General features: G+C 32.4%; 4 protein-coding genes across 11 annotated transcripts in view; 3 read left to right on the forward strand and 1 right to left on the reverse strand.

Annotated features, from left to right (window-relative positions):
• Nucleotides 1-11,430, forward strand: part of LOC108750598 (muscle M-line assembly protein unc-89) — a 51,151-nt gene extending 39,721 nt beyond the window's left edge. For 6 of the 8 annotated variants that reach the window (XM_018490136.1, XM_018490129.1, XM_018490133.1 and 3 more), the window contains 4 exons: nt 89-233; nt 315-818; nt 922-2,072; nt 2,223-2,602. In XM_018490136.1, coding sequence (XP_018345638.1) covers nt 89-233; nt 315-818; nt 922-2,072; nt 2,223-2,469 — 2,047 coding nt within the window. In that variant the 3' untranslated portion in view covers nt 2,470-2,602. Of the gene's footprint in view, nt 1-88; nt 234-314; nt 819-921; nt 2,073-2,222; nt 2,603-11,394 lie in introns of those variants that run through there. The other 2 variants (XM_018490131.1, XM_018490130.1) reach the window with 2 other exon arrangements.
• On the reverse strand, nt 3,226-5,604 carry LOC108750603 (NEDD8-conjugating enzyme UBE2F-like). The gene is made up of 5 exons (XM_018490140.1): nt 5,443-5,604; nt 4,959-5,081; nt 4,709-4,870; nt 3,720-3,881; nt 3,226-3,627 (listed from the first exon to the last, which is right to left on the reverse strand). Exons 2-5 carry the CDS (start codon nt 5,061-5,063, stop codon nt 3,511-3,513), a joined length of 546 nt encoding a protein of 181 aa, XP_018345642.1. The 5' UTR covers nt 5,064-5,081; nt 5,443-5,604; the 3' UTR covers nt 3,226-3,510.
• On the forward strand, nt 8,096-9,631 carry LOC108750600 (HSPB1-associated protein 1). The gene is made up of 4 exons (XM_018490137.1): nt 8,096-8,338; nt 8,429-8,751; nt 8,822-9,188; nt 9,275-9,631. Exons 1-4 carry the CDS (start codon nt 8,135-8,137, stop codon nt 9,629-9,631), a joined length of 1,251 nt encoding a protein of 416 aa, XP_018345639.1. The 5' UTR covers nt 8,096-8,134.
• LOC108750601 (ADP-ribosylation factor-like protein 2) lies at nt 10,389-11,388 on the forward strand. Its single transcript, XM_018490139.1, has 2 exons — nt 10,389-10,716; nt 10,892-11,388. Exons 1-2 carry the CDS (start codon nt 10,652-10,654, stop codon nt 11,379-11,381), a joined length of 555 nt encoding a protein of 184 aa, XP_018345641.1. The 5' UTR covers nt 10,389-10,651; the 3' UTR covers nt 11,382-11,388.
• Nucleotides 11,431-11,455: the final 25 nt, after the last annotated feature.

Consider the following 11,455-nt stretch of genomic DNA (forward strand, 5'->3'; position numbering starts at 1 on the left):
TCTCTCTCTCTCTCTCTCATATTCAATATATTCTATATAACAATACAAATTTCTTGTAATTCTTTTCTTTTCTATTTATATTTTATAGTTATCAGAACGGTCCAGACACATATCTTCTTCAGTTGCGAGATACCGATTTCCCAGTACGACTACGCGAATATATGAAAGTTGCGTGCAATCGTAGCCCTGGTTTCTCACGTTCTGTTACCGAAGACAACGGCTTTGATTGGAGGGTAGCTATAACAAAACTGTATTTAAAATGAAAAGAATATCATCTTCAAAAATATTTATCTAATTATTTATCTTATTATTAGGCACCCATCATACGAGAACGTCGTCGATTCACGGATGTTATGGATGAGGAGATTGACGATGAAAGAAGGGCACGCATCAATCGATACGGATCTGCGGACACGTATACGCTTAGACGTTTAAAGAATGAACTAGGTACTCGGTTAGACAGTTACGCTGAAGCTGAGGCGATGATCGAATCGAAAAAGGACGGTCAGCCTCCGTTTTTCCGCGAAAAGCCGCAGATTTGCCCAATTGAAGAGGGAAAACCGGCGCATCTCACCTGTCTAGCCGTAGGAAATCCGAAACCACTGATACAGTGGTTTAAAAACGATATGGTCATACAAGAGAACAATAGGATCAAAGTGACAGAGGACTCTGACGGAAGATCTATACTTAATTTTAATCCTACAAAAGAGCATGATATCGGAATATATAAAGTCGTGGCAAGGAATCCAATAGGACAAACGATTGTTAGGACCAGGATATTGCAGGCAACGGTTTCTTGCGGTCCGGATTCTCCAGAGGTAATCTACAGTGCAATAATTAAAATGATTTTTGAAACGGTGATCAATTTATATACAAAAATAATGTTTCCATTTTCATGTTGTAAAATATTCGACTTTCTAGGCTACCGATGTTTCGGATACCGAGGTTCTTCTGCGATGGAAGCAGCCGAAGTATGATGGCAACTCGCCCGTGCTATGTTATAATTTACAGTACAAGGAGGGTGATTCAATCGCATGGATAGACGTTGGCTTCAACATTGACCACGAATTCTATCTGGTGCGCGACTTAAAGCAAGATACGAGTTACAACTTCCGCCTGGCAGCGCGTAACCGTATTGGTTGGAGCGAAAAGGGCATTCCGTCAAAGTTAATCAAGACGCGACCGCCGGGTTGTCCGAAAGTACAGATTACGCGGGCGATGAGACATCTCCAAGAGCTAACTGAAGCCGGCCAAGAGATTGTCCTGGAAGAGGACAAACCACACATCGATTACTCTATAGAGGAGAATCCGATTGAATGGTTGGTGGAACCGCAACTATCCACCAAGTATAGTTTTATCTCGGAGCTATCGCGCGGACAATTCTCCGCAGTGGTGAAGGGTGTAGATAAGAGCTCAGATCGCGTGATCATTGCCAAGATCTTGGAATTAAATGCCGAGACGGAGAAGCAAGTGAACCAGGAATACGAAGTATTACGTTCACTGCGACACGAACGGATAGCCATGCTGGAGACTGCCTACAAAGCGTCCAACTCGCCCGTGGCGGTGTTTATCATGGAGAAACTTCAGGGTGCCGATATTCTCACGTACTTCTCCAGTCGGCACGAATATACAGAAAACTGCGTAGCGAATGCTATTACGCAGATTCTCGATGGTCTGCAGTATCTTCACTGGCGTGGATACTGTCATCTAAATATTCAGCCGGACAATGTCGTCATGTCATCTGTGAGATCAGTTCAGGTGAAGTTGGTTGATATGGGGTCAGCTCATAGAGTCAGCAAATTGGGCACAATGGTGCCCAAGCATCTGGGTCATCCAGAATACAGATCGCCCGAACTCTACAACGATGAACCTGCCTATCCGCAAACGGACATCTGGATGGTCGGTGTGTTGATCTATGTATTACTATCTGGAGTTTCTCCGTTCCGTGGTAAGGATATGGACGAGACCAGACAGAATATATCCTTTGTCAGATACAGATTCGAGTATCTTTACAAAGAGCTGAGCCAAGAGGCCACCAGATTTCTCATGTTGGTCTTTAAACGCGCACCAAGGTTGGTAATAATTTGAAAAAGTTTCCAAGATTAATATAAAAATTTATTATAATCGGATGTTTTGTAATTATACTTAATATTAAATGTGGAATAATTTTTTTATTTAATAGGTCTCTTATATATTTAAAAAAATGCATTAATTTTTTTTAGCAAAAGGCCATTAGCGGAGGAATGCCACGAACATCGATGGCTACTGCCGACAGAGTTTATGATTAAGAAACGCGAGAGGGCTATGTTCCTAGGCAACAGATTGAAGGAATATAATGAAGAGTATCATGAAGAAAAGTCGAAGATAGCTTCCGACAGTGATAGCTTAGGGAGTGAGAGTTTACTGGGTTCCAAACAGAAACTCATCAGGTCAACCAGTATACAAGAAGAACTGCGGACCACGTTCTAACGATGGAAAGCTGCAATTTTTTATTTATATTTATGTACACATACACAACATGCACTGACACGTGGCCGTATCACTTCGCGTACATGCTTAGTCTAAATCTAAACAGCGCGGAGGAACGACAAGAAATGAGAAACAAGCAGAGACATTACCTCTCCTTGTCTTCTCTTTTGTTATTATTTATTTGTTACAACTTACAATTATAACAAAAATCGTTGATCGATCGTCGATGTTACGCCGACCTTCATCAGCAATCAAATTTTTCAACCGTCCGTTAATTAATTCGACGAGTACAACACAAACAAATTATGATTTACTCATTATTCACAAGAAGATTCAAACTTTTATTCACAAGAAGATTAAAATTATTGCTTTCATTATTTAATTTATAAAAATATAATTATATATATGTATCAATATAATTTTATATAAATTCTAAATTTCAATAAATCAAAATAAAAGGTATATGGAATAATAAATAATAAATCAATTTTTTTTTTTGAAGTTTAATAAAAATATCAATCGAGTATTGTACGAAAATTATAAATAAATACTTGTGACAAAATAGTGTATACACTTGTAATTTTCAATTCTTATTAATGTGAGATACTTTTTACATATTCAATATATTTGTATGTTTTACGCCAAACATATATACTCATATAAGTTATAGTTATTTAAATATATTATTAAACACCCATTTTATTTACAATTGCTCGTTGGCGTTACAATGTCTCATCAAGAGAAAAAAAAACATTGTGCATATAAGGTACTTTTAATTTTTAATGTTTACATTTCCTTCATACATAATGATATAGGTCATAATTAAAGCGTATTAATACAATTTCACTATAAGTCCAAAAATTGAATTATATGAAACTGAAAGCTAACAATCTCTTTCAGATAAAAAGACTAGCAATATTAATCAAGTTAAATCATAATTAACATAATATTTGAGCAAATCCTGTACTCATATACTAAAAGGAGGCAACCAATTTGAAAAATGTAAATAATTATTTGTTAATTAAAATGTTACAATATAAATCATCTTTTTGCATATTGCATTACATAATCTTTAACTTTACTTCGAAAAGATTCTTTATCCTTAATAAACAAATCTGCTGCATCTCTATTCAAAGGATCGTCAAAGTTTAGGAGATCCTAAAAGAAGCACAATATAATATACACATATAATATGTTTAACATAATCGCATCAATCAAATGAATGCAACAGAAAATACTTGTATACATACAGTGAAAAGAGAATTTAAACCCCATACAACGTCTTTTAGTTTGCGTGTTGGTGCCCATCCCATGCCATCAATACTACTTTGTCTTAAAATAGATAGGCATACATCACCATCCTCACTTATGTTAGGATGCCATAACTTCGTTAAGCATTTTACCACTGGCGGCTGAAAAATATTATTTAACATAATGAGAATTCAGCCGCAACTTTCGATTTTTATATTGACATATATTCTCATCTTCTTTTTCTTTCTTATCCCTTTAGGAAGGAAAGGGATAAGAAGAAAGTCTTTTCCTTTCTCTTCCTTTGCAATATCTTAATGTGTTGATATACTATAATTAAGACATACTATGCCCAGTGAGCTGTAATATACTGGAGATCTATAATATACTGGAGCGCACCATCGATGAATGGGGGTTTCCCAATTCTTAGAAAATGACATTTTGGATGGGATCGAAGTCTTAGGCTGGCGTCTCATGAGTGAAAATTTACAGCAGAACGGAACGAGACCAATCACAACTGTAGAAAGGAAAGTTAGAGTAATGACTGCAGAGCTATGATTGGTCTCGCTATCCTGTTTCATTGTAAATATCCATCAATGGGATGTCAGCTTATTATGAATGCTTTGAAGCATTTGATTGATCAATCAGAAGAAAGAATTTTGACCGATCAAAGAATGCTTCAAAGCATTATATTGACCATATCCTCTGATGCAAAGATAGTTTTTTATGTCAAGAACTCACTGATTAGCTAATGCTGTTTGCAGGAAAGAATCATAAAGACATGTTTTCCTTTATTTGTTTATCTTCCTTTTCTCCATTAAGCTGCCGTTTTCTTTTATTTTCTTTTATCTTCTATAGTTCAGTACAGGAAAGGCGCGTTCCAGTAGTGTATTATAGAGCTCACTGATGATGCCACTGATTTAACAGGTAATTCTAAAATAACTACAAGTAAACTGAGATAACATATAAAAATCAAAGAATATGAAATTACCGCCATGTTATAATCTTCGCTTATATAAATTTGAAAATAGAAATGGCCACCAATCCAATATCCCTCATCTGGCATAATTAATAAGATAAATTCATGAAGACAATGTGGATCTTTAAATGTGACTTTACAAGTTACTGGCAACGTCTGTTCCATTTCCTGTACCTAAGAAAAATAATTCAACATAAACTTAGATAGAATTCATATATTACATCGTTGTTATGACACATAAGAAATATTATGTCAAATTGACCTCCTTGATCAGTAATTTATCTCGTATCGAGACTCGCCTGTTGTAATTCTTTGAATTTGCTATGTCATTTTTATCCTTTTTCAGTTTTCCTCGTAACGTGATCATATTAAACTGCACTAAAAACTTTTATTCACAAGAAGATTAAAATTGTTGCTTTTATTTTTTAATTTATAAAAATATAATTATATATGTGTATTCAATATAAAGTTTAAAATTATTTTAAGAAGGCCAAGTAGCATACAAAGTAGAATTTGTATATAAAGCAAACATAATATCAAGAATGTTATTATAAATTTGTAACAGAAAAAGAGGTCAAAAGATAAATGCAAATTATAATAATTTAACGTTTATAAGATGCAAAGTCGTGATATGTGTTGTAATCAAATTAAAAAGATACTACAACATCAAGAAATATCATTATAATCATTTGTAAAGACATAATTAGGTTAGAAAAATAACACATGCTTTATTTGACGCAATGTACCTTTCGTTGCCAAATTTAATTAGCCTCGTTTTCGTATCACCTGAATCCCGTACATTAAAGCATGTGTAAAGGAGGCTTTTTCATTTCTACTTATTTTCAATTATTTTATTGCGCAATGTAAATCTATGAGAAAAATCACAAACTTCAATATAACTACATATATGACATATAACTCGGCGTCATGAATCATAAATGCCTTATCACATGAACTTACATCAAATTTAGTTGTATTCGCGAGTCGCGATGTACGTATCATGTCTAGATATCCATATATCGTGACTGTTAGTTTTCCAAAGAAATAAACAAAAAAATTATACTTATCCAAATGTTTTAGGCTCAATTGCATCAACGTTACTTTGATTTTAAGTGAGGCTTAAAACTCTTTCTGTCTGTATCTCTTTTTGGATTTAAAAAAGACAAAGTTTTAAATTTCGCTTAAAGTCCAAGTGGCATTAACTGAGCCTAATCCAAATGTTAATCTGAATTTCATAAGTACACTTTTGAAAGTTACAAAATTTTAAAGATTTTAGGAGTCACTATATTCAAAAAATTTATTTTTAAAAATTATTAGATTTTGAAAGTCAATTTTAAAAGTTATTAGAACATATAAAATTATGAAATTTTAAAAGCAGGATTTTTTGAAATATCTAGACTTATATAAAATTTCGACAAAATCTAATATAATGTATTGTATATACATATAGATAATGTATACTGTTATTAGGAAAAGAAAACATACCTTCCACTTAAGCTTATAGCACACGATGCTTATTTTCCTGCTAAAAAAAGCCTAAAATTTACACAGCCTAATTTTCACAGTGCTGAAAATGTGTAGTATACGTGACGTAAACTGTAGATTGCGCTGGCAATGAATTTTGGAACACAGCTTTACTAGCTAGATTAAAATTTTGCCACCGTATTGGCTGCGATGCTGGCAATGACAGCATCGTAGCCAATACCGTGGCAAGATTCTAATTAGCTAGCAATGCAGCAGGAAAATAAGCATCGTATGCTACAGACTTAAGTCACGTGTTCCAACATCAGAAAAGTGCATTAACTTTCGTTTCTATAATACCTTGTGTCTATGGCTGTGGTCAAAATTTTGCTATAAATGTTTTGAAGCGTTTGATGGACTAATTAAAAGAAAGAATTGACTAATTAAAAAACGCTTTAAAGCGTTTATAGCATCGCTTTGACCGTATCCTATTCTAAAAATTGATTGTCCGAGATTTTGGATAGAAAAAGAATTAACAAATCACATTTGAACAATTTGGTCATACAACCGGTGTGATTGATTAATTCTTTCTTCGTTTTGTTTTCTCTCTTCAATATCCGAATATGAATTTATCTCATTTTAATGTAAATATTTTTGAAGATTTCAAGCAAGGCAAACAGGGGATCGATTGTGTATCTTGGGGTCAATTCTGTATCTTCAAACAAAATTTACTAGGTGTTGACCAATGAAATTATCAGTATTCTAATAAATTCGCTCACTTTTGTCATTTTCACTTCGTTTTAAGATACAGAATCGATCTTCTTGAAATAAGATGAAAATTACAAAAGTGAACAAATTCACTGGAATATTCATAATTTAATTGGTCAATACCACCGATGAGATACTATTAAAGACCGACATCCTTACAGGAGTTCGTATACTTATGAACATTGAAGTAATTAAGAGTTAAAAACTGATAATATTGTACTAATTTTATGATTTATTAGTTTAATAGATGTATTTATATATTTAGAACTCAATAATACTCGATTTTTCTTTAAAATTGTAATTTCAGTGTATTGTTAAAGTTTGATTATCAATAGAAATGATAACTGCAGAGAAAAAATTGTAATTTTTTTGTAATATATAAGATATTTATAGCTTTACAAGTATGCATATTTATTTATGGAACATTTATGTAATAAAAAATCATGAATTTAATAATGTATGAGCCAAATATTTAGGTTAATAATAACAAATTTATATCAATTGTCGATAATGTCAGCATTCTTCAATTACCTCCGAGCCCTTGAGGCCCTTTTTATATTGCCGAAAATTACATTGCCCAGGGTTGACGGTTTTTAATAGTATTTCGTCGGTGTCAATACTTAGTAATCATTGTTCACTTTTGTAATTTTTATCTTATTTTAAAATACACAATCGAGCTTCAGAAGATCGATTTTGTATCTTGAAAGGTAAAAATTACAAAAATGAACGAATTTACTAGAATACTGATAATTTCAGTTATCAACACCTAGTAAATTTGCTCACTTTAATTTTCACCTCGTTTCAAGATACAGAATCTCCTTGATGTTTCATGCAGGAATGCAGAATACATTCATGTTGTTTCCAAATCCAATAGGAGCATTGCCTCCTGGACAAAAATGCCTAACTAGAAACCCTAGAAATAAGCGAATTCTCTTATTGGATGTCATATTATCATACATATATACGTTAGATGTCGCAGTGCGAATCAGACATTGCTCTAAAATATCTATCGAAATTATCACATATATTTTAATATCAATGAGATAATATCAAAGTTTACAAACAAGATAATGTCTGAAACACATTGATATGTAGTTTGAGAGATTTATTTAAATGAAATAATCTCATAGGATCAATTATTTTATAATTCAAAAAAGATAAGAAAAGTGACTAATTTTGATAATTGTACCTTATAAGATAATTAAAAATATGAGTCGCCATTTACAACCCTTGGAAGATATTTTGAAAGAAATTCTACCAGAACTTGAAGAACCTATATTATTTCAGAATATGTTACAAAATTCTGATGGTTCTTACGAATGGAAATTACTTCAGTGGAGTTTGACTGAATTGGTTGAAAAGTTTGGAAATAAGAAGTTACCATTTCGAATTGGTAATCATAACAAGCGTACAGTAAGTTATAGCGATATACTTGTATTTATATATTATTTTAATGATTTTATTGATAATTTTATTAATAGTTTAATTGAATTCATTTCTTAGTGTGTTCTTCAACATCAACATTGGTGCTTGAGTCCTCCTCCAAAACCGATTCAATTAACGTTTCAAGAATTTATTAATTTACAAGAGACATTTACAACAAAGCAGAATAATGTATGGCATTACTGTGATTATAAGCATATAAAGGAGTGGCTCAGCGATAATACAGACATTATAGAATCTTTTAATTGGCTCAAATTCGGGATTGATAAAGAACTTGGTAAAAATGGAATGCATTCTACTATTTGGATTGGAGGCAAAGGTGCTCATACTGATTGTCATTGGGATACCTATGGTTATAATTTAGTAGCACAAATACATGGCAGGTTTGTATTTTTCAATTATTTTTTAGTTCTAATATTATCTCTGTTTATATTGTTCCTATCTTACTTGTAGGAAACAATGGTTGCTTTATCCACCTAACGCTTCTCTGATACCAGTTAGACTTCCTTACGAGGAGTCAACTGTATATAGCAGATTTAATATTTATTGCCTAAGTGAAGAAGAAAAAGATTGTTTGTTGGATATACCAAACAAACCAAAATTAATAACTCTAGAACCTGGAGATGTTTTATTTGTGCCTAATGGTTGGTGGCATTACGTGGAATCTTTAGATAAAGTCAATGTAAGCGTTAATATATGGGGAAAATTGAAAACAGATAGCAGAGCACGAGTCGAGGAAGCTCTAGTAAAATTGATAATAGCCAAGATGGGAGATTATAAGTCAGTTCCGAATAAGTTAACTACATATTATACGACAGAAGTAATTTTTTTTCTTCTAAGAAACATCAATATTGTTGATTAAATGCAGATAGAACTTATGTTTAATGTATAAAACTATTTCATTAGGTTGAATGCGCTGTGGAACGTGCACAAGAAGAGGAGCAGGAGAAACAAACAGAAACGATTCCAAAAATACCAGCAAAAAGACCTAAACCTAAACCAGAAACTGCAACAGAATTAGCTGAAGAATATCCCTATTATGTTAAATTGTTACCTGATGCAAAGGAGCACGAATTTAAAGAATTTATTGAAGAAAGACGTAAAAGGGACAAGGAGAAGTATCCATCAGAGGAAACAAGTGCATCTGGAGATTATGTACCTAATCCTCAATATGATTCATTTTTTGAATCTCTTATCAATGCTTTATGTCATCCAGAAGTTATTAGTAAAGCAGCAAAAGTATTATTAGAAAGACATTACTAATAATCCTTAATTTGTATTTTATAAATGTGAGATTATATATAAGATAATATCAAGTTTTTTTAATTATCTACTATGTCACTTTTATGCTATTTATTAACAGTAAAGTTGGTGACACAATGCTTGATAAACTATTTAACTTTCAACCGGCTTTATCCGTATAGTTTATATATATATAATTAATAATATATAATTTTATATATAAAATATATCATATATGTATTAGGTTCCGTGAAAAGTTTATATCATTTATCAGGAAAAAAAACGACAAATTTTCCAATATATGTTATATATATCAATTACGTGTAAACTTTTTAACCGTATAGTCGTGCAAATATTCCATAATTCGCAAACATAAAAAACTGGAAATTTGTAATTGTGAATCTTTTAGTAGTTGACGAGTATATTATACATACACATATTTAATTGTCATTGAATTTAATGTGAATAAAATATAAGTCCCTAAAGTAGAATGCTGATATTCCAAAAAAATGTAAATAAATATAGGAAAATATAAAATTGTTTGAACAATCAGAAAGTTTTTGAATCACGATTTCATATTATCGTCATAAATTTGTATTTATAGGTTGATAAAAAATTTATATCGATAATTGATAATGATGAACTCTAATTTTTTTTCTACACTTATAGCTACGATCCACTTGACGCTATGAATGCTTCGAAGCCATTTTTGATTGGTCAGTTAGTAAAAATTCTTCCAATTGGTCAATCAAAAGTTCCGTAGCATTTTTATTTGTTGCGTCAAGTGGACCACATTCTATATTCATCACTCACTTGATAACATATGAAAATTCACTCAGCTGATCATTTTTTATAATAGTACCTAATCAGTATAAGATGAGGCGTTTTTACACGTGCTTTTTACCGATTGTGTAATTTGATCAATTAACAAGTTGGATTGGAGGTTAGAAACGTTTCTGTCAAACTCGAGAGAATTTTGTTCGCATACAAACATTTATTTGTTAACGATCTGAACATCGTGGAGTAATTAATGGATTGACAATGGGTTTGTTAACGGTGCTGAAAAAATTGAAGCAGAAAGAAAAGGAGATGCGAATTTTAATGTTGTACGTATTTGTGTTTGTGTATCTATTTTATATATCCAGCTTGTGGTTGATTTACACAGGTTAATAAATATTACACTTGCTGAACTTACAATGCATTAAATGATTGAAGGATAATCATTTGAAATATATACGTGTTCCTTCATTTGCTTTTAATAATGCCATGTTAAAATTTCAGGGGCTTGGATAATGCAGGCAAGACGACAGTGTTGAAGAGACTCAATGGTGAACCAATAGACACTATATCACCCACGCTTGGGTTTAATATCAAGACATTAGAACATCGTGGATACAAGCTCAACATATGGGATGTGGGTGGACAAAAATCATTGCGGTCCTATTGGAGAAATTACTTTGAGTCAACAGATGGACTTGTTTGGGTGATAGACAGTGCAGACAAAAGGAGATTGGATGATTGCAAAACAGAATTGTACAAGCTTTTGCAAGAGGAAAGATTGGAAGGAGCAAGTCTTCTTGTATTTGCCAATAAGCAGGATATGCCTGGTGCATTATCTGCAGCTGACATAGCCGATATTCTGGAGTTACCCAATATAAAAACTCATCATTGGCAAATTTATAAGTGCTCCGCTATGACGGGTGAAAATCTAGTTGATGGTATTAATTGGATTGTTGATGATATTGCAGCAAGAATATTTTATATAGATTAAATTTTTTATGCACACACACACACACACACACACACACACACACACACAAAATTGAAAAAATTATTTATATCAAA

The sequence above is a fragment of the Trachymyrmex septentrionalis genome, unplaced genomic scaffold (assembly GCF_001594115.1).
Source record: "Trachymyrmex septentrionalis isolate Tsep2-gDNA-1 unplaced genomic scaffold, Tsep1.0 scaffold37, whole genome shotgun sequence".
Classification (NCBI taxonomy): Eukaryota; Metazoa; Arthropoda; class Insecta; order Hymenoptera; family Formicidae; genus Trachymyrmex; species Trachymyrmex septentrionalis.